Below are 25,200 nucleotides of genomic sequence, written 5' to 3' on the forward strand. Positions count from 1 at the left end.
TGTGGATGTGGTGAGCCAAGAGGAAGGGGTGTGCCCTGCAGAGTGCGGGGAAGCTTTTCCCTCTGTTAGGAACCAAGTGCATGCAGATTGGCAGCCGGGACTTCACTGCAGCAGCAATCCCCATCTCTGTACTTAGGCTTAGTGGGCTAGCCACAGAACCTGTTTGTCTCCTCCTCTTTTTCCATCTCTCTCTCTCCCTTGCTTTCTCTTACTCTCTCTCTCTCCCTTGCTCTCTCTTACTCTCTCTCTCTCTCTCTCTCTCTCTCTCTCTCTTTCTCTCTCTCTTTCTCTCTCTCTCTATCCTACTCCCTTTTGCTCGCTCGCTCTTCCCCCTCTCCTCCTCATCACTCTGCCACTTCCGCAGCATTGATCTCTGTTTCTACGGGGCACTAGCCTGCAGCTCACCCACTGATTCTGCATGACTGTCACAAAGGTAATCTTTGCCGTGGGACATATTTGCTTCGATTATGATCTATAGTTTGGAAAGGGCTGGGGAAGTTGAGCACATTGAGCTGTGGTTGATTCTAATGAAGTGCATGAAGAGTGTGCAGGATGATATTGTTTACATGGCAGAAATTGTGGGATGACGGTTCACCTGCAATCACTTGCAAGTTTTCACCAACATTAGGCTTTGAAGTCTCAGAAGATACCCTTTCTAATTTGAAATCTACCAATTGTTTACACTGTATGAACAAAAGCAACTTTTTTACATTTTTGCATGCTAGCATCCTTTGCTCGTAATCCAAATTAGCTATAGGTGATAATACTGGATCTATTGGAAATGACTGGATCACAGTGACTAATCACCTTAATTAATGATCAGATCGTTGGGTTTGTATGGAATCCTTCAACAGTCATACTAAATTTCTGAAAGTTTAAGTAATATTAATGTTTAATATAAGAATATATAAATATAAGAATTGTTTGGTTTACTATCACATTACACTTTTTCAAAACAGTTCCTCCAATATGTTTGTTTGTATTTAGAATTGTTTGGATGGTCTTGTGCAGCAAAAACAGCCCACAGGATGTAGGTTTGATACCCATCACATGAAGCAATCCACCAAGTTTGGGGTTTGACCAAAGTTCAGAGATGAGGTATTCTTAGAGCACCTGGGGTCACCAAACAAAGAGGATGACAGCAATTGACATACAGTAAACAAATATTATTTGTCAACAGGCTCCTTTTTAGCCACTAGCTGGCAATATCTTGTGAGTAGCCACATGCTAGGGAATTCGGACACATTTAGATTATAGATTAGATTAAATTGCATAACTTTATTCATCCCGTATTCAGGAAATTTCACTGTCACAGTAGCAAGAGGGTGAGAATACTGACACAGGAAAATACATTTTAGACATAAATAAATAGGTAATAAATAAGTAAATGAATAAGCATGTTGCATGAATTTTCAAATGTGTCTAAGTCTGCGCCACTGTTTGTCATTTGTAATATGTACATTGTCCAGTGTCAGCTGGTCCTCTTGGTCCCCCTTAGCGCTAGGCCTAGGTAATTGCTTGAGTTCCCTGCCCTGCTGCAACGTCTGTGATCAACAAGTGCGTGATTACTCATTGGTTGATCTGATTGTTTACATGGAGTCAAAGATTTTTCGTGTACTTAACACTGCAGCAACACGATGAATCCTCTTACTCAATAAACTGAGTGAGAGCAAGACAATGTGAGCGAGGAAGCGGGTCAGAAGAAAATTTAAGGAAATTAGTACACCTACACCCATGAGGAGAATAAAACTGGTCTAAAATAGATGACCTAGTGCAGATACAGGACAATGGGCTCATTTTCCAGTACCTGTGTCCTGTACTTAGAAAATGATCAGTTGAATATAAAACTGTTTCAGCACGCAGACATGTAATCTCAACACTTTCAAACTACAAATTATTTTGCTATGTGAGATATTGCGTGGGAAGTGTGAGTGCTTCTGTGAAAGTTCTACAGTCCAGGGGTGTCAATCTCGGGTTGGTTCGCGGGCCACATTAACGGCAACTCCATTTCATGTGGGCCGGACCATTTTAGATCTAATATTTAGCTATATTTTTAAAAATTGGATCAAAAGCCCTAAATAGTCAGTTTTTATAGATCTAAAGCAATGTTTATTTGATCTTTTTTTCTTAGTAATGGAAAATTTCTTTTAATCATGTTTTTCATTTCAAATGGAAACAAAATATATTTTTAATTATGTTCAATATTAAAGTGGAAAACGGAAAATATCTATATATTCATTTTCAGATCTTACAAAATGCGCTTTGAACTAAAAACACAAAAGAAATAAAATTGGATTGAAAATATTGCAATGATTGATTTTAAAAAGGGGAAAATCAGGAAATGTAATGTACATCTATAACCATTTGAATTTGATCCTAAAACAGAAAATCGGCACTCATGATTTACTTTCTCGGGCCTCACAAAATGATGCGACGGGCCAGATTTGGCCCCCGGGCCGCCACTTTGACACCTGTGTTCTACACTATAACAAGTGAAATGGGAAAAGGCCACGTGCTCCTTTTGTTAAAAAGCCAATGCCGCAATTTGCAGACAATTTTGCTTTTCCATTTTGCAAAAATGATCATTCGCTTGTTCAGTATTCAGAAGAAAAAAGAAGCATGGTGGCATGGGGGCATTAAGTGTTGTCTAAATGTTGATGAAGTATGTGTGGGAGGAGTGGGCCAAAGATGGAAATGAGCCGTTTTCAAGGCTCTGCCTGCCAACAGCAGGCAGCATGAAGTCACCTTGGGGAGGGATGCAGGACAAGCACTACCAAGCTGACAGAGCTGAATTGCTCTCCATCCCCAGGCACATAATGACAATATTGTGGACAGGCTTTTTATTGCTCTCCTTCCGTTAAGACCATAATCATGATACAGGATGATTTCCCTAAAGGAAAAAATATATATAATGTGAATAGTATGAGCAATTGGAACAACCCATTGAGAAAATAAAGTTGTTACAAATCGGAAGAAGCAACCAGTATAGATGTTTATGGATTAGATTACATCAGAAATTTGCAAAAGGGTAAGATTATCATTATTCAACCATAATAGGGTTTAAATTGTGGCATATGTATCCAATAAAATATCTTTCTGTATATTAGAGATACTGTCAAATGAAATGAGAGAAGCAAAGTGCTTTTTGTACTGGTCAGGAGATGCAAAGGATTATCCCCGGATTTATGTACTTCACAAAATGATGAAATGATAGGAATCAAACTCCAGCAGTCATCCTAAAATCTGTATTTTGGAACGACTTTGACAAACCACTTTATTATGTAATAGGATGGATCAGCAATTTAATCTACCATAATAATCACGGCTGCATCCTTCAACAACAAACCCGAAATCCCAAACTCATACTGAAAACAAAATTCTACAAATTAATTTCATTTGTTTAAACTAAATAAAATATAATTTTCTTCTTACTCGCCAACATATTTATACGTAACTCTATATGTGCCTCTTAGCAAGGCTAGTATAACGCTTGTAAAAAAAAAGTGAGGTACTACAGTGTTTATCAACTTTACATTTTTTTTTCCATATATATATATATATATATACACATATAGATATCCATATATATATGCATATATATAAACAAAACAGGAAGTAGTATATATGGACTGCCCTCTCTTTCTGAAGAAAAATGGCGGGCGCCAAGAAAATAGGTCATTGCAATTGTAATTCCTCGCCTTTGCGTTTAACATGGCCTTACTTGGGAGGCATTTGTGAGCCAGACAGGAGTTTAAGCTCTTTAACCTTTTAAGACTGACACTGTGGTCCATTTTCTTTGAGCATGGACCTTGAGCTAATGTATGAATGCAGAAACGGGATTTGCCTTTAAAGACATGATAAATCGATAAGAAAACTAGCCACAGACGTTCAAATTAAAATGGATAGTAATGGTGGCTTTAATTCCTATTTAAAAAAATCATTTTGACAAAACTAGAATGTCTAACATGCACAAACGTTTTATTAGTGTACTACCACTGAGCCCTGAAATGGGAAAGTTGATGGTCCAAAACTGTGCAATATTGAAATTAAACTTTGGATAAAAATTGTTTATTTAATATTGCGATTTAATGAATGTGTTTTTTACTGCAGTAGTAAAAGTAGAAAGTGTTTCCTGCCATTTACAAAAAGTGGTGAGTCATACCAGTCAGGGCTCAGAATGGGACTACTATTTCTTTGTATGAGATACATGTGCATTTTTGTGTGTGTGCTTTTACGCATGCTTGTGTGTGTGTAGGAGAGGGCAAACTGTGTTTTGGCAGAAAAATATTATGTACGTGGGCAAATGACTTCCACTTCTCCTGGTGTAGTATATTCAAGAACCTGTGATCTGGTGATTTTTTTTTTCTGTTTTATGACCTAAATCTGTGTGGACATCCTCAAGGCTTCTAAATAAAACCTCACAGCTTGCATCTCCTTTTTTATGTAATATAGAAGTGGGAAGAAGAAAACCCATATGGTGTTTTCAAATTCTTTCAGTAGGAAGCCATTAGTTTCCATCAACCAAGGCCTATATTCTGTGCTAATTGTTATACATAGTCAATTTTCCTGTTATGCTTTAAAGCAGGGGTCCCCAAACTTTTTCTTGTGAGGGCCACATAACTTTTCCCTTCTCTGATGGGGGGCCGGTGTCAGTTTGTAACAGAAAAAGCCATGGAACATTAACTTTCTGTTGTGCCATGCACAATCTTCTCCCTTTGCTCTGAAGTTTATGCACGACACCACAACCGTCATTACAGAATCCCACGTCAACATTTTGCAGCACAGTGCTTGGTGGTGAATTTGGCAGTGGACTCGTAGCGGGGCGGTGAGACCCCTTTTTTCCAACTCCCGGTTCATGCGTCCCATTATTAGACCGCGAGCCCCGTCAGTCGTGATGCTAGCTAGCTTTGACCAGTCCAGGTCCAACTTCTCCATGGTTTGGCACACTTTGTCAAAAATATCCTCTCCCGTTGTAGTCCCTTTGAGACTTTGGAGGGCTGCCAGATCCTCGCAAATCTCAAAGTTTGCGCTAACTCCACGAATAAAAATGAGCAGTTGCGCTGTGTCTTGCACGTCCGTGCTTTCATCCAGTGCTAATGAAAAAAATTCAAATTATTTCGTCTTCTGCTGCAGCTGGGCATATACATTACTCCCGATTTCTTCAACGCGTCTGGTCATTGTACTCACCGACAAACTTACGGCATTAAATGCATCTTTCTTCTCGGGACACACCTCCTCCGCGACAGTATCCATACATTTCTTAACAAACTCTCCGTCAGTGAAAGGCTTACCGCTGCTTGCTATCAATTTAGCAACCCAAAAGCTGGCCCGAACGGATGCCTGGTTCTGCTGAGATAGTAGTCCACTTTTTCGCTTTGAGAGTTTGTCTGCTCGTATTTGGCCTTGCAATCTATCGTACTTGTCTTTGTGACGGGATTCATAGTGTCGGCAAAGATTGTATTCTTTGAATACCGCCACCGTCTCTTGACAAATGAGACAAACAGCCTTTTCTTTGCATTGAACAAAAAAATAATCGTTTGTCCACTCCAGGTTAAATATCCTGCATTCTGAATCAATTTTTCTCTCACCTAACTTTTTCGCCATTATTCCGTTCTCAAACAGGTTGCAGTTTTAATATGCTTGAATAGTCCGCGATGGTCCCAGGGCTCCGCCCTCACCTGCGATCGTCCAGATGTCTCGGTAACACTGCTCGTGAATGTAACGGTGGACGTGCCCGCATGCATCAAAGGGAAACACTCTCCCCGCGCGTGTCACCAAAGAAGCAATGCGAAGCCCCGCTTCACTGTGATGATTTGTGGGCTCAGCAGGGGTGCAATGAACCAAACACAAGATTAAAATGTCCCAGTCTTCAAGGCCAAATAGGAAAATAAATCCGATAGCGTCTCTGGTATTGTTCAGAGGGCCGGTCCAAATGTGCCGGCGGGGCGCATCCAAAAAAAATAAAAAATAAAAAAAAATAAAAAAAATAAAAAATAAAAAAATATTCCGATAGCGTCTCTGGTATTGTTCAGAGGGCCGGTCCAAATGTGCCGGCGGGCCGTATCCGGCCCGCGGGCCGTAGTTTGGTGACCCCTGCTTTAAAGGGAGGGACATATTGGCCACAAAAAGACTTCTTTGTACAAAATTGTTTCCAGTACACTGTCTGACTGGACTTTGTCTTAAGAAGGTCAGTGTTGAAGGCACAAAAGATGTCTGGCTCATGTTCCAACCAATTTCTGTGATGTTTTGTTGGGGTTTGGTGATTGAGTATGTTTTTCCCTGTGTGTCTTGCTGTGTCTTTTCTGCCATTTACCCTTTATTATCCTTACCATCTTTTTGGCTTCTATGGAAATTGATATTTTTAACAAAACCTTCAATAAATACAAAAATCATTTCCATTTTCTTTTTGGAAATTAAAAACAAAATAGAATTCCATTTTCCAGGGCATCATTACTATGAGCTCATACTAGAAGCAGAATCCTTGACTGCAGACCTAAAAACTGGGCAACCAGTTTTGCTCATATTCGGGGAGGTCTTCTTTCTATAAGAGCATGAAGTCCTATACCATAAGCATAAACACATTTGTTTATAGTTAAAGCTTTACCAGTGGTGTGAGAGCTGTCAAATTCAAAGTGCTTTTCCAGCTGTGTTGTGTGCTTGCAATTATCCTGTATATCAGCAAACACCCCAATTACGAACGAGACTTTTGCCGTTCTGACGTCATTCACTCATATGTGGTTTGAAGGAGAAGAGATGTGTGTTTATGGTAAAGCTAGTGGTAGTTACTGCAAGGCTTTAAAAATAATTATAACTTGTAATAATCTAAGTTCTTTTTGCATGTTGCATCTTGAAAAGCTTTACATTAGATTTAGTATATATTTCCATGTATAAATGTGTGTCTGCGCGTGTTTGTTAGCATTCTCCCGCAAACCATCTCAAAAATGCACTTCATTCTGACAACTGTCTAAGCAACAACAGTCATTCACAAATTGCAAATTGGCATGCAAAAATCTGAATCTTAATCAGTGATTCAGCAAAGCAAAATATCCTATTTTCAGGGTTTCTCAAAGTCACTACTTAAACAGGTTAAAACTACCAAAACCACACTTAATCTTATTGGGCCTTTTTAAATTTCACTGCCTGGATGAATCAGTAAATGGGTAAAGAAAAGAGGAAACAAAAGAGGAAAAAGAGATAAATGGTTTGGAGTGAGGCATACAAAAGGCTTTATGCATTGGAAAGAATTCAGATCTCATGAGCTCATTTCCTATTCTATTCCTAGTTGGTGGGTCTGTAAAACTGTACAATTCAAGTCTTTATGAAAAGACTCAAGTGCATTTCCATGTGAGAAGGAAAAGTCTCCAGTTGTGATGTCTGCATATACAATATCATTCAACCACATGCTGAAAGCATTCACATTTTGACAGTGATAGACTTCACTTTGAAGGACTGGAACTAAATGTGAAAAGCGCACAGTTCAATGGTTTGTGAGAATTCATTTTTATTGAAAACTGGTACAGGGCAGTTATAAAAAGAAAAGTTTAAATCATATCCTAACGCAAGATGTACACCAGAGCCTTTCCGTTCCAAACCGAATTATATCAGAATTTACAGTATCTTATATCTAATGCCATTAAGCCATTAATAAAAACAATCATGCAACTGCACGAGCGAGTAAATGAATCAATGACATCACATTTTATTGGTGTTATTATGTGGTTGAAATATTTGCGTCTTATCGTGCAGCTTGTTTGTGAAATTGATGAAGTTTTGCAGTCTATTTATAGTATACTAGTGACAATGCATGGATAAGTGGATGTTAACTTTGAGGGCTGTTGTGATCCTGATTTACATCTGGGGTTGTTCATACACTGAAACAGTAGTTTCCTTCATAAAAATCTTGTCGGATTTTATGTATCTTCAGTGAAAATTGATGCATAACATAAGAATGTGAAACAATTTCACATTCTTATGTCATGCACCAAGCTCAAAATAGCAATACTTTAACTCTGTTATGTGTTTTTGCACATCCTTAGGAAAAATCTACTCTATTGCCTGCTTTTTCGCAGCTCATGGTTTGCTTGTTTCACCTCGTTTCTCGTTTTTACAAAAGCAAGATTTAAAATGTAATACACAACATATCATTACATACATTATAGGCTAAGATGCCAGCACTAGAGAGCTGAGTGAACATTAGCGAGTGCTGAGTGGAGAGAGCACATCAATGGTGAATGATGCAGGCAACCCACACATGCTGGCATGCCAGCACACACACATGCTCAAGGTCAAACTCAGCCTGGTATTATGCCTATGGGCTCTTATACCAGAGTAAATATAGAAATTACTCTCGAAGCAGCACGTAATGTGTTTTCTCTGAGATGGTTATGCTCCCTCTTGCTTTTTGTGATGGTTTATATTTTATTGGTCGAGTAAAATGATTTACACAAATATTATTGATCCATTTGCTGATGGTTCATTGTGGTAGCTACATACATTTTCATTCACAGCTTTGGCATCATGTGGCAGTAATTCTGTTTTTTTAAAAATATGTTTTGTTGAAAGAAACCCTCTTAAAACAAGGGTATATTGAAATTCATTGACCAGCAGTCATGGTGCATGTCAGCAGTACTGCTGTGTCTCCTAAAATTACAATTATTAGAATTTATGGGAAAGTTTTAAACTCAATCAACCAGATTACGGGACCGCTTAATGGTTTTTCCAATGTGAAAGTGTCAGGGTGTACATATTGAGTATAGAGTTCCCAACAAAAGTGGATGTAACTTAAGCTATTCCCAGTTGTTGTTGTCACAACAACAGCACTTCCCCTGGGGCTGTCAAGCATATCTAAATGATATAAAATGGTAAATACATTCATAATTTGCTGTAAAATGATTACGATCATTCATCTTGAATCACTTCACATCCCATAGAGTATAAACACAAGCACAAAAGAAAGACATATACCCAAAAAACCCAAAAATAAAATTAAATAAAAATAAAAATAACATTTTGAAAATTGAATATTGTATTTGTCCAAAGACTGTTGTGTAAAGAGGCTAGTGGGACACACAGCATTACTGTACCATCGAAGTCCAGTTGACAGGCCTTCAATAAACAGATCAATGCAACAGACTGGAAAGATGTGCATGAGTGATCTTTGAATAGATACCGTATCTAACAGGGGTGGCCAAACAACGGGTCGTGGGCCAGCTCAGCCCAGTTTTTATTGGCCTGCAGCAAATGATGAAATTATCATTGAATATGGCCTGCACAAGAAGCTGAAACACTAAGTGCTGTAGCTTGTCCCAACTAACTCTGCATTGGTTGCCAGCCTATTGGAGGGCATAAGGAGATAAATGCCCAACCTAGGAACAATTTGAAGTGGACAATCGGCATTCGACACATTTTTTGTGGAAGTCAGAATACCCAGAAAAAAAACACCCAAGCACGGTTAGAGCATGCCTAGGATTGAACTCTTCAGCCTGAACTGTGAGGCGGACTTGCTAACCACTCTCTACCATGCCGCATTTACACCCACCTAGTCTTTTCTTTATTTCACTTCATCTCCATCAGTGATGGAAAGGAGAGTCAAAGATGGGAGGCTTTAGACCAAGGGTGTCAGACTCGGGTTGGTTTTAGATATATTTAGATTTTTTTTTATAAATGGATTAAAAGAACTGGATTAAAAGCCCTGAATATTCAATTTTTTATAGATCTAAAACAATGTTTATTTTAGCTTTTTTTAAATATATTTTTAGATTTTACAAAATGATTTTTGAACTAAAAACACAGAAAAAAACGATTAAAAAATTAAAATTCTTGATTTAAAAGGGGGAAAATCAGGAAATTTAATATACATCTATACTCTTCATTTTAATTTGATCCTAAAACAGAAAGTTGGCACTCATGATTTACTTTCCCGGGCCACACAAAATGATGCGGCGGGCCAGATTTGGCCCCCGGGCCGCCACTTTGACACAGGTGCTTTAGACTGTACAGGAAAAGAGTGATGTTAAATGTGGGTAATTGATGAGCTACAAGATAAAAACAGGGTGTTGTTGTCCATCTCAAGTATTTGAGTGTAATTATTTTGGCATACTGAATTCCCAACTTGGGCAGCCCGGCGGAGTGAGTGGTTAGCGCGTCGGCCTCACAGTGGGGGGACCTGGGTTCAAATCCAGGTCGGTTCACCTGTGTGGAGTTTGGATGTTCTCCCCGGGCCTGCGTAGGTTTCCTCCGGGTACTCCGGTTTCCTCCCACATTCCAAAAACATGCATGGTATGCTGATTGGACACTCTGAATTGCCCTTCGTATGGGTGAGAGTTTGCATGGTTGTCGATCTCCTTGTGCCTTGCGATCGGCTGGCCTCCGATTCAGGGTGTCCCCCCCCCCCTCTGGCCCGGATGGGATAGGCTCCAGCACCCCCTGCGACTCTGCCTTTGAAAAATGAGTTATTGTCATGTATTTCTTTTGTGTGTCTGTTGAATTTTTCATGTCATCTGGACAAGTAGCAGTATAGATTTTTTGTTTGTTTTGTTTCCTTAACCATGTTGGGGATTTTCTTGCTTGTGCTTGTCATTAATTAACTTTATTCGATTTCATTAACATCTTCAATCAAAAGGAAGACTTCTGTGGTTTTCTGTGTTTTTGTTGTTTTCATATACATCTCTTTTGTCTGATACTGCATTAGTGATTTCTGAGCATTAATTTATTAGATTGGACTGCACTTCCAGCTCCTGCCAGCGCATAATATACAATATGATGTCATACTTTAATTCAATTTGTTATTGGCTAACCTTATTAGAAGAGACAAAATGTCATCTCCAGCTATGTTCCATATAAAACTTGGCAGAAACAGGATGTTTACTAAGTGAAATGTGTGATAACTCCTGGTACTAAGGTTGGGAATTATAGTTCCGCAAGATACAGGAGGTGAGGATACAGTCCAAATGTCGACTATTCCAAGGCTATTATTACTCTCCACAGGGGATAGTCAGGATGTAAGGAGCTGTGGACATACTGTGGAGTCGGAGGGTGGGTAATTGACTGGTAGCTTGCAGGCGGGCATGGGTGGGTGGGCAACATTTAAAGCAAGGTTTTGTAAAAATATGAGGGAAGAGGCTTATTAAGCACACAGTAATGATTGGATCTATATATATATATATATATATATATATATATATATATATATATATATATATATATATATATATATATATATATATATATATATATATATATATACAGTTGTGGTCAAAAGTTTACATACACTTGTGAAGAACATAATGTCATGTCTCTCTTGAGTTTCCAGTTATTTCTACACCTCTGATTTTTCTCTGATAGAGTGATTGGAACAGATACTTCTTTGTTACAAAAGCATTCATGAAGTTTGGTTCTTTTATGACTTTATTATGGGTTAACAGAAAAAGCGATCAGATCTGCTGGGTCAAAAATATACATACAGCAGCGCTAATATTTGGTAACATGTCCCTTGGCCATCTTCACTTCAATTAGGCGCTTTTGGTAGCCATCCACAAGCTTCTGGCAAGCTTCTGGTTGGATCTTGGACTGCCCCTCTTGACAGAATTGGTGCAGTTCAGTTAAATTTGATGTGAGAAAACAGTGCCATGCAATTTAGACTTACAAACAATTGTTTGCACTGTTGCTCTTGGGACCTGCAGCTGCTTTGAAATGGCTCCAAGTGACTTTCCTGACTTGTTCAAGTCAAGGATTCGCTATTTCAGATCCATGATGAGCTCCTTTGACTTTCCCATTGTAGCGGTTGAGGGCATTTGCATCAAATGAGCCCTATTTAAATGGCCTCAGAGAAGTCACCAGCTGTAGTCACTCATAATCACTCACAAGACGTTAAGAGGCCCTGCTACGAAGCTCTTTTCACTGACACAACTTTCTACGTCACCAAAATTGCAAATTCGTGTTGCTGTATGTATAATTTTTGACCCAGCAGATTTGATCACTTTTTCTGTTAACCCATAATGAAGTCATAAAAGAACCAAACTTCATGAATGTTTTTGTGACAAAGAAGTATCTGTTCCAATCACTCAATCAGAGAAAAATCAGTGTTGTAGAAATAACTGGAAACTCAAGAGAGCCATGACATTATGTTCTTCACAAGTGTATGTAAACTTCTGACCACAACTGTATAAATCAAAAAACCCAAAACAGATCATTCTGTAATTTCTGTCCACTTTCATCCATATTTTATGCTACACTAAATAAATTATCAAGATGTTATTATGTAGTTGTTTGGATCAAGTACCTGATTGGATATGGATATCCTGAGTAAACGGTTAAAACGAATAAACCAACAAAAACATTACATTCTGCTACAAACAGAAATTTAATAACAACTTTTTTGTTAGTATAGTAGTTTGTCTCTATGTGTGCCCTACGGCTGAGTGGCGACCAGTCTAGGGTGTCGTCTGCCTTTTGCCCAAGGTCAGTTGGGTTAGGGTCCAGCAATCCCCGTAACCCTTTCGAGGATGTGCGGTATGATAGGTGAATGAATGAATGAACTTTTTTTGTTAAATCTTTTTAATTTCTATATTCCTTAAATAGTTATCGGATGCCACTTCTGTATAGTTTGAAAGAAACATGAAATTACAAAAGTCCTACCATGGTCTAAGGGCATGAGAATTGTGCTTGAATGCTAGTAATTTAAAAAAAATAATTTGTTTCTCTGATGAATATAATACCAAATACTATTTTCAATGTTTTCATCAAAGTTTAGCTTAACCAGTTCTATCAATCAGTGCAAGATAGCATCCATCCAGTCTCCCATCAATGTAATATTTCTCACCACTTCATGTACGACTGTGCTCAGACAAAGGGAGATGTGAAAGCTCGCCCTGTAACTGTGGTTTTGTCTGATGAATATGTGACAAATTATCTCTTCAGCCTAAGATGATTCTCAGAGGGAAGCTTTGTATAAATGTGCCATTAGAACATGAGAAGTTACTGAAAGTCTTTGATTTAATATCTAAGAAACCGTCAGAGCTATAACAGAAGAGACGCATTTTTCGTGTTTTCTGTCTGAAAGGCACAGGTGAATAAATACTTATGAGTCCCATTTGTTATTGCATTTTGAACAGGATTACATTTCTCATCTGGCGAGGAGAGGACCCTATTTTTGGGGTTGTTAGCACAAAATTTTAAAATATTGATTTAACAAAAACCTTCTCCCGCCAAAAATACCAATAGTGCAAACAAAAATCAAGCTACTAAAAAAATCTTACTGCTAAACCAGCCTTGTACAGGAAAGATGGACATGAACAGAAACTCATTTCCTGACAAACAGTCCCCCCCCAAAAAAATCAGATTGTAAATCGGAAACAATATTAATCAGACAGCAGCATCAAACCCAGATCCTAATACATTGCTTAATGCCCATTATATTCTATTCATGTCAGATGTCATGGCGCCCAACCTACCGAAGCTCCAAGTTTCGAAACGTCTATGGAAAAGTGGGGAGTCGGGAGCACTGCTATGACGGCATCCCCATCACCAAGAACGTCCATGACAACCACTTCTGTGCTGTTAACTCCAAGTTCCTGGCTGTGGTCACTGAGAGCGCTGGAGGGGGCTCATTCATCATCATTCCTGTTTCCCAGGTAACGCTTGCTGTTGGGAGAAGCCTCATGTAAAAACAGTTTTGAATTCACAATTGAATTTGGTGCGTCTCTCTGTGGTGACCCCAAAGATACATGAAACCAAACATGAAAGATTCTTTGAAAGTTTTGAATCTCAAGGTATTGTACTTAAAAGTCTCCTTTTTATTAAAGTAGGAAATAACAGGAAAACAATATACGTGCATATTATCCAAAGTGAAACACATATATAAGGTTTCATTTCTCATAAATGAATGTGTATTCTAGTCAGAATCATTATAAAAGGGACTCAATGAAGTAAATTTGGAATTACATTTCTTTGACTGTCGGAATTTCTTTTGACGATTTTTGGATTTTGGTCACAGTAAATGTGAATGCACTATTTGAAAAGTTATTTTAAAATTTTAATTTAAGTGAAATTAAATGTAAAATTTTATTCATATATATATATATATATATTTATTAATTGATTAATTTATATATTTATTTATTTATTAACTTAGTAATTACCTATTTATTTATGTCTAAAATGTCTTTTCCTGTTTCTGTATTCTCACCCTCTTGCTACTGTGACAATGAATTTTTTTCTCGAATACGGGATGAATAAAGTTATCTAATCTAATCTGATATAATCTAAAAAAACAACTAAATTTTAAGGGCAAAGGCATCAGGATCATCCATTTTAACATTATTACATCTGATAAACCTTTCATTCTCCATATTTAGATGATAATATACTACTCATTTTTCTCGTACTGTACAAAGACTGCATTGGGTTGAAGCAGTACTTGCTCATATCCCGGTACTTTCTCTGGCTGGATTAACTCGCTCAGAGAGATTGCATCGCACCCATTTGACAGTCTCTTTTGATTTCTGCCCTTGAAAAGTCACATGACACCGCCATTATGATGATAAAGCAGAAGTGAGCCCAGCACTCCAAGTAAAATACACAAGACAAAATACGACACAGAAGTTGAATGGAAAATTTGTGATGCATAGTGAGTCTCACGGATGTGTTGCTCCAGAAGGAAGCTTTTAGTTAATGACTCCTTTTCTGCCCTGATGTCATTGCGAAGGTCATGCCCTTCATCATGGCTGAAGAACGACAGCAACTGTGACGGCCTCACAGCTTCCCCTCAGACAAAGACACAGGGAGGAGGAATGGCTACTGCTTCCACCACCTGCCTCACAGAAGGACATAGAGCGTGACACATGGGCTAACTAACACCTCAGCCAAAGAGTCTTTGTTATTTGTAGTTACTGCTGTCAATGGACTTACAGTAAGCACATCAAGATAAATTCACCCACAAATATTGAATTCTTTAACAAAGGGGCAGCAATAATTGATAACCATCGTGACTTTGTAAACTCAGAGAAGCGGAATTAAGCTTGGAATCCCAAGTAGACAACTCAAACCAAGGTGACGTGTCACAATATATAGATAGAATTAGAACCCCCCCACACCCAAAAACAGGATGGAAGTACACAAAAGGGTCCATGACAGAAGATCAAAGAGGATCCTTATAAAGAAGGTAACTTAGACAATGGATATAGTGCCACAAGAGAAGTATACGAATAAAAAACAAAGCAAGCCACTTATTACCTACACAAGGAAGGAGATCATAAACGAGAACAGCGTCCGTTTGACGAAAACGTCCGGGGACGAAGTGTCCGTCGACGAAACGTCCGGTCACGGTAGAAAAAGGGCAGGAGATTATAACTTGGCAATGCTGACTATAAGCGCAATTCTTCAAGGGATGTATATTTAACGCAGTACATGACAACAAAAATGAGAAAAATGCGAATTTTGCAAAGTTGCTGAAAAACAGGCAATACATAAACTGCTGGTACTGTTTGCTTGTACTCCACTTAAAGGACATAATTGAGGATACTTGACCTAGTGTCAAAAATGTGTTGCATTTACTCTTCTAGCTCAGAGGGTACATACAGTACATGTTTTGGCGTGGCATCAACAAACAGAACACTCACAATCTCCAATTTCACTGAATGTGATGTAACAGAAAATCTTAAATCCGGGATTTAAAAGGAGGTCAGTGGACTAAAGTGACATCAAACATTTATGACATCACTCACATCGCTTTTGGATTGGGTTGGATTGGATAACTTTATTCATCCCGTATTCGGGAAATTTCGTTGTCACAGTAGCAAGAGGGTGAGGATGTTGAAATAGGAAAGGCATTTTAGACATAAATAGATAGGTAATAAGTAAGTTAATAAATAAATACATGAATAAATATATAGATAAATAAGCGTGTTGCTGAAATACATATATATGTATACATGTATACACACGTATACATACACATATATATACATACATACACATACATATATAAGTACATATATACATACATACACATACATATATAAGTACATATATACATACATACACATACATATATAAGTACATATATACATACATACACATAAATGTACATGCATGCATACGGTAGGTCTTAACATTCAGCCATTTGTTTTGTTAAAGAGCCTGACAGCTTTCTACAATATCTGGTTGGCATGTGTCTGTGCCTCACAGTGGAGATATGGGGTTATTGCAACAACGGTTAGTCAGTCGGTCTGCATGTAGTAATTGTATTGATTCGGTTTTATTATGCACGTATGCAAAATTAAGTCTTATTTCAAGGCAGTGCTCAAGTGGGCATATCTTCAACTTTTGACCGCATTGGAAGAGGAATCTTCATTGTTCACATTAAATATGAGAGTGACATTTTGGAATTGTGCAATGTGCATACTTGATATTCTATAAATGAGAAAGGTTAATGTCTCTCTCTTCTTTGCAGTCAGGTCGTCTCGATTCTCACTACCCAAAGGTATGTGGGCACCAAGGCAAGGTGCTGGACATCAAGTGGAACCCTTTCTTTGAAAACATCATAGCTTCCTGTTCAGAAGATAGCTCGGCAAGTGAACTTCCTTATTTTTTACCCATCCATTCTTTCACTTGCGCCTTGAATCTAGACTATATTTTTCTCTCAGGTGAAATTTTGGGCCTGACATTAACCTCATGTACAGTAAATATTGTATGTGACCCATTTTCCCCTTGCACCTCCATTCTTGCCTTAGATAGGAAGTGTGAAATAACAGTGTTACTATACTTATATAGAAAAAAAGCATTTTGACCTTGTTAAATTCTGTCTACTTTTTTAAGGTAGTTTGCTCAAAAGACATTTGAGAAATGTAATTATTATAAGCTTCTTAAAATACGTATTGTCCTGAAAACTGTGCATATGCACATTGATTCTTGCATTACTGGAAATGTAAGATCAATGAAGACATGAAAATATAGCATGTGTTGTATAAGGAGTAGTTACATCGTTGATGAATTATCCCCCTGCTTCGTCAGAGAGATTCCAGCCATAGATGTAATCCAGTCTCATGTGAAAGCAATGGACTATATGTACACTAATCAAGGGATCTTTATTTAGACAATTATAAAAGCACACTGAATTTATGTATGCCTTACCTAACAAGAATATAGTAATTCACATACAGTGCCTTTTTCTGTTTATGTTCAACTGGCTCATGAATCAGTCTGACATGTGAATATAATAGGTGCGAATATGGGAGATCCCAGAGGCCGGACTGAAACGCAATATGACCGAGGCAGTGCTGGAGCTATATGGTCACAGCAGACGGGTGGGTCTGATCGAGTGGCATCCCACCAGTAGTGGCATCCTTTTCAGCGCTGGCTACGATTATAAGGTATCAGTAGCTCAATTGCGTGGCAGGGTCATTATCACAAAATATTTTCAGGGCCATTATGTGTCCATTATAGGATTAAAAAAAATATTAACCTTTTTTTATTTCCACTTGACGAAACAATGTTTTTATTGTCAACAACATTATTACGGCAAATATACTGTGTATGTGCAGTGGTGATACATTGACAAAGTTTTGGTCTTTGGCCCCCACGCACCACCAAATGAGTTTTGGAAAAGAAACATACCAGTTAAAATCTCTCAGCTGTAATTAAATTGTATTTATTATATTCAAATAGGTGAATTTGCTGGAATGACAATAGTTCACACTATTCCTTCTACTTCTAAAGGTACTAAAAGTAATTGAACAGTTTACAGGGAGTCGAAGGTTCACTTTGTATAACTTGTTCGCAAATATGTACTTTTTAAATTTGTTTTTGGAGAATAGCCCTTGTTTGTTATCGGCCCCATTTTGTATTCACATTTATGTCTGGTAATCGACTTGTGCATTGTTGAGCATTTTGCTTATTTTCCTTTCCTTTATTTTCCACATTAGACCAGTGTCACTGTAAATTACCATCTATTGTGCTGTGAAGCATTTGGCTGAATCAGAGCTCATGATAATTCTTCATGCTGTTTTCACTTGAACAATAATCCCAAGGGAACCAGTCACATTGTACTTATTGGCATTGTTTAGTGCAACAATAATGATGAGCAGTCGGTGGATGTCCCAATATTTATGGACCTCACTGTATACTCCCACAACTCAAATTACCGCACTGGCCTTCCCTATGGTCTTTTGCCTGAGGTTATAAATTCAAATGCATTTCACAAGCTATCAACATCACCCGCACATTATTTTTACTGTCAGATCCTTATCTGGAACTTGGAGATTGGAGAGCCAGTAAAAATGATTGACTGCCACACAGACGTGATCCTTAGTATGTCCTTCAACACAGACGGCAGCCTAATGGCCACCAGCTGTAAGGACAAGAAGCTGCGAGTAATTGAGCCACGCTCTGGGAGAGTTCTTCAGGTGAGTTAGAACAAAGTCGAGTAATACTTTCATTCATTCATTTTCCGAACTGCTTATCCTCACAAGAGTTGTAGGGGTGCTGGAGCCAATCCTAGCTAACTACCTGAACCCTGAAACAGTGGCCAACCAATCACAAGGAGACAGAGAACCATTCACATTCACAGTCATACCTAGAGGCAATGTAGAGTGGTCAACCAGCCTACCCTTTGGGTTTTTGGGATGTGGGAGGAAACCGGAGTACCCGGAGAAAACCCACGCAAGACCAGGGAGAACAGGCAAACTCCACACAGTGAGGACCAGCCCTGGAATCGAACCAACGACCACTCGGCCACCGGGCCACAGGCGAGTAATCATTATCCACATGAAGTTCTATGGGGTTCAGGGCTTGCATTACGTATTAATTTTTTACACAATTATTTTCCCTTTCACTGCAATTGAATTACAGCTCCAAATATCGGCCTCCTCTAACTACTATAAATCGGTATCGGTCCTGAAAAACACATGTCGGTCAATGTCTCGATCATATCTCAAAATTGGTTTAAGAAGCTCCTCCCATACACACATGTACACTCTGTATTTGTGCTCTTTTCCCAGCAAGCCAGCTACAAGAACCACCGTGTAAACCGAGTTGTTTTCCTGGGTAACCTCAAGCGGCTGCTCACCACAGGCGTCTCTCGTTGGAACACCCGTCAGATTGCACTTTGGGATCAGGTCTGGTAAACCTCCATATGGCAGTTTCTGAGTAGGATGGCCAAGTGTGTGCCATTGTTCGCATCAATGTGTGTGTGTTGCTCTTCCCAGGAGGATTTGTCGATGCCAGTGATGGAGGAGGATATTGATGGTCTCTCAGGATTGTTGTTTCCCTTCTATGATAGTGACACTCAGATGTTGTACCTAGCAGGCAAGGTCAGCAGTGCTCCCTTCAGTCGCAGAATATATTTTCCTGGTAGTTCTCTAGTGCGAAATCTGCATTTTAAATGCCCAGATTATGGTGCAACTGTATACCAGTGCCATACCTAGATAGAAATGCTACATTTTGTTATTTCTTATTAATAATCTCGATCATACTAAAGCAAGGGTGTCAGCCTCGGGTTGGTTCGCGAGCCGCATTAACGTTAACTCGATTTCATGTGGGCCGGACCATTTTAGATATAATATTTAGATTTTTCTTTTTATAAATGGATTAAAAGAACTGGATCAAAAGCCCCGAATATTCTGTTTTTTATAGATCTAAAACAATGTTTATTTGATTTTTTTTTCTTAGTAAGGGAAAATCATTTATTTAATCATTTGTTTTTCATTGGAAAAGGAAACAATTTTTTTCTTTAATTATGTTCCATATTAAAGTGGAAAACAGAAAATATTTTTATATATTTTTAGATTTTACAAAATGATTTTTGAACCAAAAACCAAGAAAAAAATGGAATGAAATTTTTCAATTATTGATTTAAAGGGGGGAAAATCAGGAAATGTAATGTACATCTATAATCTTCATTTGAATTTGATCCTAAAACAGAAAGTCGGCACTCATAATTTACTTTTCCGGGCCACACAAAATGATGCGGCGGGCCAGATTTAGGCCCCGGGCTGCAACTTTGACACCTGTGTACTAAAGGAAGTAGTAGTAATACTAACAAAACTGTAAATATTAGGATGACAACTCACTAATCTTTACAGTCTTAATACTTAGCTCCCCACTGCACATTATTAGCATTGCTTGAAAACTTGCCCTGCCTGGTCACACCCAAATCGGTCCTGTCTTCCCTCTTATTGTTTCCTCAGTCAAGAGATTTAGTCCAAATGGTGTTGGTAAAGGAAAGTCTATATGAGCCAGAAACTTCCTTCCCTCTACTATTTAATCATGTGTCTTTATAACCAGTCCTCTGTTTCATTTTTTTCTGTGTTTCCCCTTAAACCGCCTTCTCTCCAGCTGCATTGTTTTGAATAAATCCCACAACAAAGGACGTATATACAGTAATACCTCATTTATCGCAGTTAATAGGTTCCAAGACCTGCCGCAATATATGAATAACAGCGATGCAAGGACAGTGTATTTATAGTGTGAATTTAATATTATTTGGCCATTTAAACCCCTTGCTCTACTATGTTTTAACTCCCTCAGTGGCCAAACTCACTTTAGTGGCCAGTAAAATAATCTCCAATCGTGCCTAGCCTTTTTAGTATTGTTCTTGCACCATAAACCTTTCACATATATTTTTGTGGATCCATGTTGCAATGTGGTGACTGTACCAAATTCCCCTGTGCCTTATTGAAACTGTTACAGCCCTAAAATGTATTCAAATTTAACATTCTGTATGTCCAAGATAATAAACAACAGATACAGAAAGAAGAAATAATCAAACATTTGATCGTGGAATGATGTGTTTTAGGGAGATGGCAACATCCGCTACTTTGAGATTACAACAGAGAAACCATACATCCAATACCTAATGGAGTTCCGATCTCCATCACCTCAGAAAGGATTGGGTAAGTTATTCAATGATCTGCTACTCATCATTGCTCTAACTGGAAGGAACTCCGCTCAAAAGAAATTAGTCCATTGTGACAAGTAAATGTACAAAGGTGTTCTGTAAGAGCATAGAAGATGTGAGCAAACATTACTAACTGTAAGCGTGGCATCATAGTTGGACCCAAATGCAGGGAAACAAGCAAGGATATGGAATGGAGAGCTCTAACAAAACTTTAATTCTTAAGGCGCGAGGGGTTTCACGAAAAAAAAAACCAAGGTATTAGAATTAAATAAGAAAAGGAGGAACATGGAACATGGCATGCTAACATGGCATGGAGTAAACAAAGCAGACGATCCGACAATGACTAACCAACACACGGGGGTTAAATAGACAGACAAGGGTTGATTACAAAATACACGCAGCTGCTTACAAGAGGAAGGGAATCCCGGAGGGATACAAGAGGCAAAAAGCAAACAAACCAAACAAAACCCCGACTAACCCTAACACTATCTGAAAGATGATGACATACCTGTCAACTTGTACGTTTTATACGTATTTTATACGTTTTTTTACCATTTCAAATCATGTACGCCGTACACCGACTTTTGTACGGGGAAAAAAAATCGCCAATATTTATGAAAACCGATCTCAACAAGACCGTTTTGGCTAAAATCCAGATAGTCTCGTAGGCTGGTAGCCAACGACGCTATTGTCATCGATCGTTACTATTGTCACGGTATACCAGCAAAAATTATCCTCAATCGTATGTATTTTTTTAGTGGTGCGTACGGCAATATCGATAAAGGATGACATGCGCATGCGTAGATATACGTTTTTTGGGGGGTTTGTAAGGGGAATCATAATCATTTATAAGGGCAGTTATCGGGAGAGGTTGACAGGTATGTAATGACGAATCATGTTAAGAGAATGCTCCCTAAACCCCAATTTATCCGATGCATCTAGTATGATCTGGTTTGTGATACATTCTTTGCTATCCTTTATAGGCGTAATGCCAAAGCGTGGTCTGGATGTGGGAGCCTGCGAGGTGTTCCGCTTTTACAAGCTGGTTACATTGAAAGGCTTGATAGAGCCCATTTCTATGATCGTACCAAGAAGGGTCAGTTTTTCATCTAAATCTTCATGGATTCAATACTCTGCAACCATAGTAAATGTGCTGTATCTGTTTTATAGTCAGACACTTACCAAGAAGACATTTACCCCATGACTCCAGGAACAGAACCGGCCCTTTCAGCCGAGGAGTGGCTCAGTGGTATTGACAAGGGTAGGGATCACTTTTCATTTGCAGTAGATTCAAATGTCACAGATGTCACTGTTGATGTTATGATTTTGTGGTGGGCAATCTCACTGTGTGGGCTTTTTGGTAATTAAAGATCCAGTCTTAATGTCCCTGAAGGATGGCTATCATCGACCAAACAAGCTAGTGTTTAAAGCCCCAGTGAAGGAGAAGAAAAATGTTGTCGTGAATGGTATCGACTTGCTCGAGAATATTCCACCCAGGACTGAAAATGAGGTAAAATCAACTCTTAATTTTTGACAGAGTAATAGTACATGTACTTAAGTAAAATTGCTTTGGTAGGTGATTTTTTCTTTCCTTGACTCTTCCAATTTGCTTCCTTTTTTAATTTATTTTTTACCCTTTTTCAAATACAGCTTCTGCGGATGTTCTTCCGGCAGCAGGATGAGTTGCGGAGGCTGAAGGAAGAGTTGAACTCCAAGGATGTCCGAATACGTCAATTGGAGCTGGAACTTAACAACATGAAGAATGTGAGCTCAAATAACATCTGAGCTCCCCACTTTCAAAAACCTTCGGATCCCCCCTTCACACTTGACCAGATACCACAGCCTAACTCCTGCTGCCATTCCTCACACACTCTATGGTTACTGGACATTTTATTATTATTATTATTAATGCTGTATTTTAATAATGACAAATAAGAAGCAGGGTCAGGATTTCCATGTTGAAGGAAAGATTGCAATAATTGAAAATATTTTTCAGGTTATTCATTCATTCACCTTCCATACCATGCATCCTCATAAAGGTTGTGTGAGTTACTGGAGCCTATCCCAGCTGACTTTGGGCAAAAGACCAGTTACACCCCAGAATGGTCGCAAGTTATCCATAGGGCAAACAGAGAGACAGACAACCATTCGCACTCACAATCATACCACCATCAGCGGGAATCAAGCCCACATCTGCTCGCATCAAAGTCAGGCGAGTGAACCACTACACCATCAGATGGCTCATTTTCCAGGTTATGAATGTATTAAATTGGAAACAGTGATAAATTACTGCACATTTTTAGTTCGCCTTTCGTCAATCTTTGTCTCAGTGTCAACTACTATGCTTTATCGAAAATGCCTCGAGATCATATTCTCCACAAGTATTGATGAACAGCGACGTGTTACTTACTGAGCCCAAATTTGTGTTTAAAATACTATAGTCACATATTCTTGTTGAAGGATTTGAATGTTACTTGAGCTTGTTTATTGGGAGCTACAGTGTAATCTCAAAATAACTGACGTGCATTTGTGTACAGAAGGGCTCAAGAACCGTCTTCTTCCAACCAAAGGCATTAATTGTCAAGCTGGTGTGAAGTCTGCAGCCAAGCCTTAAGAGAAATTTTGTTGACACTTATTTGGTTTTAGGCGTAAACACAAGGATAGGGATTGTATTATATGTGTACTTTTATTTATTTAACTTTTTTTTCTCATATTGTTAATAATAATGTAGCTAGGAAAGTAACAACTGTTTGGTTTCACTGTATGGTTCACAAGATGGTTGCGAAATTGGCTCTTTGTTGTTTGTTGGCAGTGACACAATAACTACAGGCAATGTAGACCTGTATATACGAGGTATATTCTCAAAAATTCGATCTTAGGTAACCACATATAATTGGTATGATAAACCATGTATAATATAAGTAGATCTGTCATTATGACTCTGATACTAAGAAAAATCCTATCTTTAAATCGTTCTAAAAGCTTATTGTTTAAAACCAGTGTTTTTCTTGTTTGTTTTTTTCCTTGGCAATTTAAAAACATCTTCAAACTGACCCTGTCACTGGTGGACAAAGAAAGAGCAAGATTGAGTTGGCATGTGTAACTAGGATGAAATATGAACTTTCAGTCAGTTTTAGTAAAGGTTGACTCTTCTACAGCCTTTCATTTTGAGTGCTTATTTGTGTGTCACTATTTTGTGGTTTGTTTTTCCATTGTAACATTCCAAAAGCTGTTGCAGCATTCCTAAAATAATGTCTTAAGAGTAAACATCATTGTAATATGGTGAAACTGAAAGGTCTCTTTCAGTGGCACACCATAAAATCCAACACCAGAGTTAAACATTATCAGATTCTAAATGGGTGTTAGCAGGTTTAAAACTAAACACAACTAAAGTGAACCATATTATCTTCTACCTCATTCAATGTGCAAAAGATTGACTTTACTTTAGCCAGATATCTGATGGAGGTCAAATATGGTAGTAATATAAACCCTGCTAAAAGTTTCAGTGTGTTGTGTCAAGTTGATTTGCGAATTTAATGTATTAGCCACACAGAAAAGACTAACCCGAATAGTGTTTAATTTATGGGTGTGGTTACAGCAACAATTGCCTTCTCGAAGGACATACTGATATAATGTCAAGTTAATTAAAATAAAGTGTAAAACTTAAATCCTCATGCTGGAAAAAATAACACAAATTATAGTATTGATATATAAACTTTTTTTAATATTTTAAATTGGAAGAGAAAAAGAAAAATGATTTGAATATGAATTTATAAAGTCTAATTTGAACATGTAGTACAATAGTGAAAATTCCAATATGATAACTGGTGATAACAATTCTTTGTACTCCTTGAAAAATTTATCAATATTACTTGGTCTGTCACCGTAAAGAAAATAGACAGACACAGACATAATTTTGATGTATCATATAATTTTGGGAGAGATTTTCTATATCTAAGGGTCACACTTCTCATTCTGCTCGGGTTTTATAGAAGTCATACCTGTCTGTGTGTGTATATGATATATATATATATATATATATATATATATATATATATATATATATATATATATATATATATATATATATATATATATATTCATACATTCATTTTCCTGCATGTTTTTGGGATGTGGGAGGAAACCGGAATACCCGGAGAAACCCCACGCAGGTACACAGAACTGAGTTCAGTGAGTGGGTTCTGACCCTCCTGTGTGGACCTTGCATGTTCCCTCAGGGTACTGCGGTTTCCTCCCACATCCCAAAGACGTGGATGGTAGGCTGGGTGAACACACTAAATTGCCCC

General features: G+C 38.2%; 1 protein-coding gene across 1 annotated transcript; it reads left to right on the plus strand.

Annotated features, from left to right (window-relative positions):
- The first annotated feature begins 259 nt into the window (after positions 1-259).
- coro2ba (coronin, actin binding protein, 2Ba) lies at positions 260-24,561 on the plus strand. Its single transcript, XM_077588012.1, has 12 exons — positions 260-433; positions 13,431-13,631; positions 16,451-16,567; positions 17,220-17,369; positions 18,237-18,401; positions 18,996-19,112; positions 19,203-19,307; positions 20,792-20,888; positions 21,877-21,989; positions 22,064-22,154; positions 22,264-22,403; positions 22,544-24,561. The coding sequence occupies exons 1-12, from the start codon at positions 419-421 to the stop codon at positions 22,676-22,678; spliced, it is 1,446 nt and encodes a 481-aa protein (XP_077444138.1). The 5' UTR covers positions 260-418; the 3' UTR covers positions 22,679-24,561.
- The last annotated feature ends 639 nt before the right edge of the window (positions 24,562-25,200 follow it).

Source organism: Stigmatopora argus, chromosome 2 (genome assembly GCF_051989625.1).
Source record: "Stigmatopora argus isolate UIUO_Sarg chromosome 2, RoL_Sarg_1.0, whole genome shotgun sequence".
NCBI lineage: Eukaryota > Metazoa > Chordata > Actinopteri > Syngnathiformes > Syngnathidae > Stigmatopora > Stigmatopora argus.

Excerpts from the sequence above, each read along its gene's own strand:
- coro2ba (XM_077588012.1), top strand. Across the intron at positions 16,568-17,219 it reads CCTGTTCAGAAGATAGCTCG|GTGCGAATATGGGAGATCCC; the intron begins GCAAGTGAACTT and ends TGAATATAATAG. Across the intron at positions 19,113-19,202 it reads AGATTGCACTTTGGGATCAG|GAGGATTTGTCGATGCCAGT; the intron begins GTCTGGTAAACC and ends TGCTCTTCCCAG.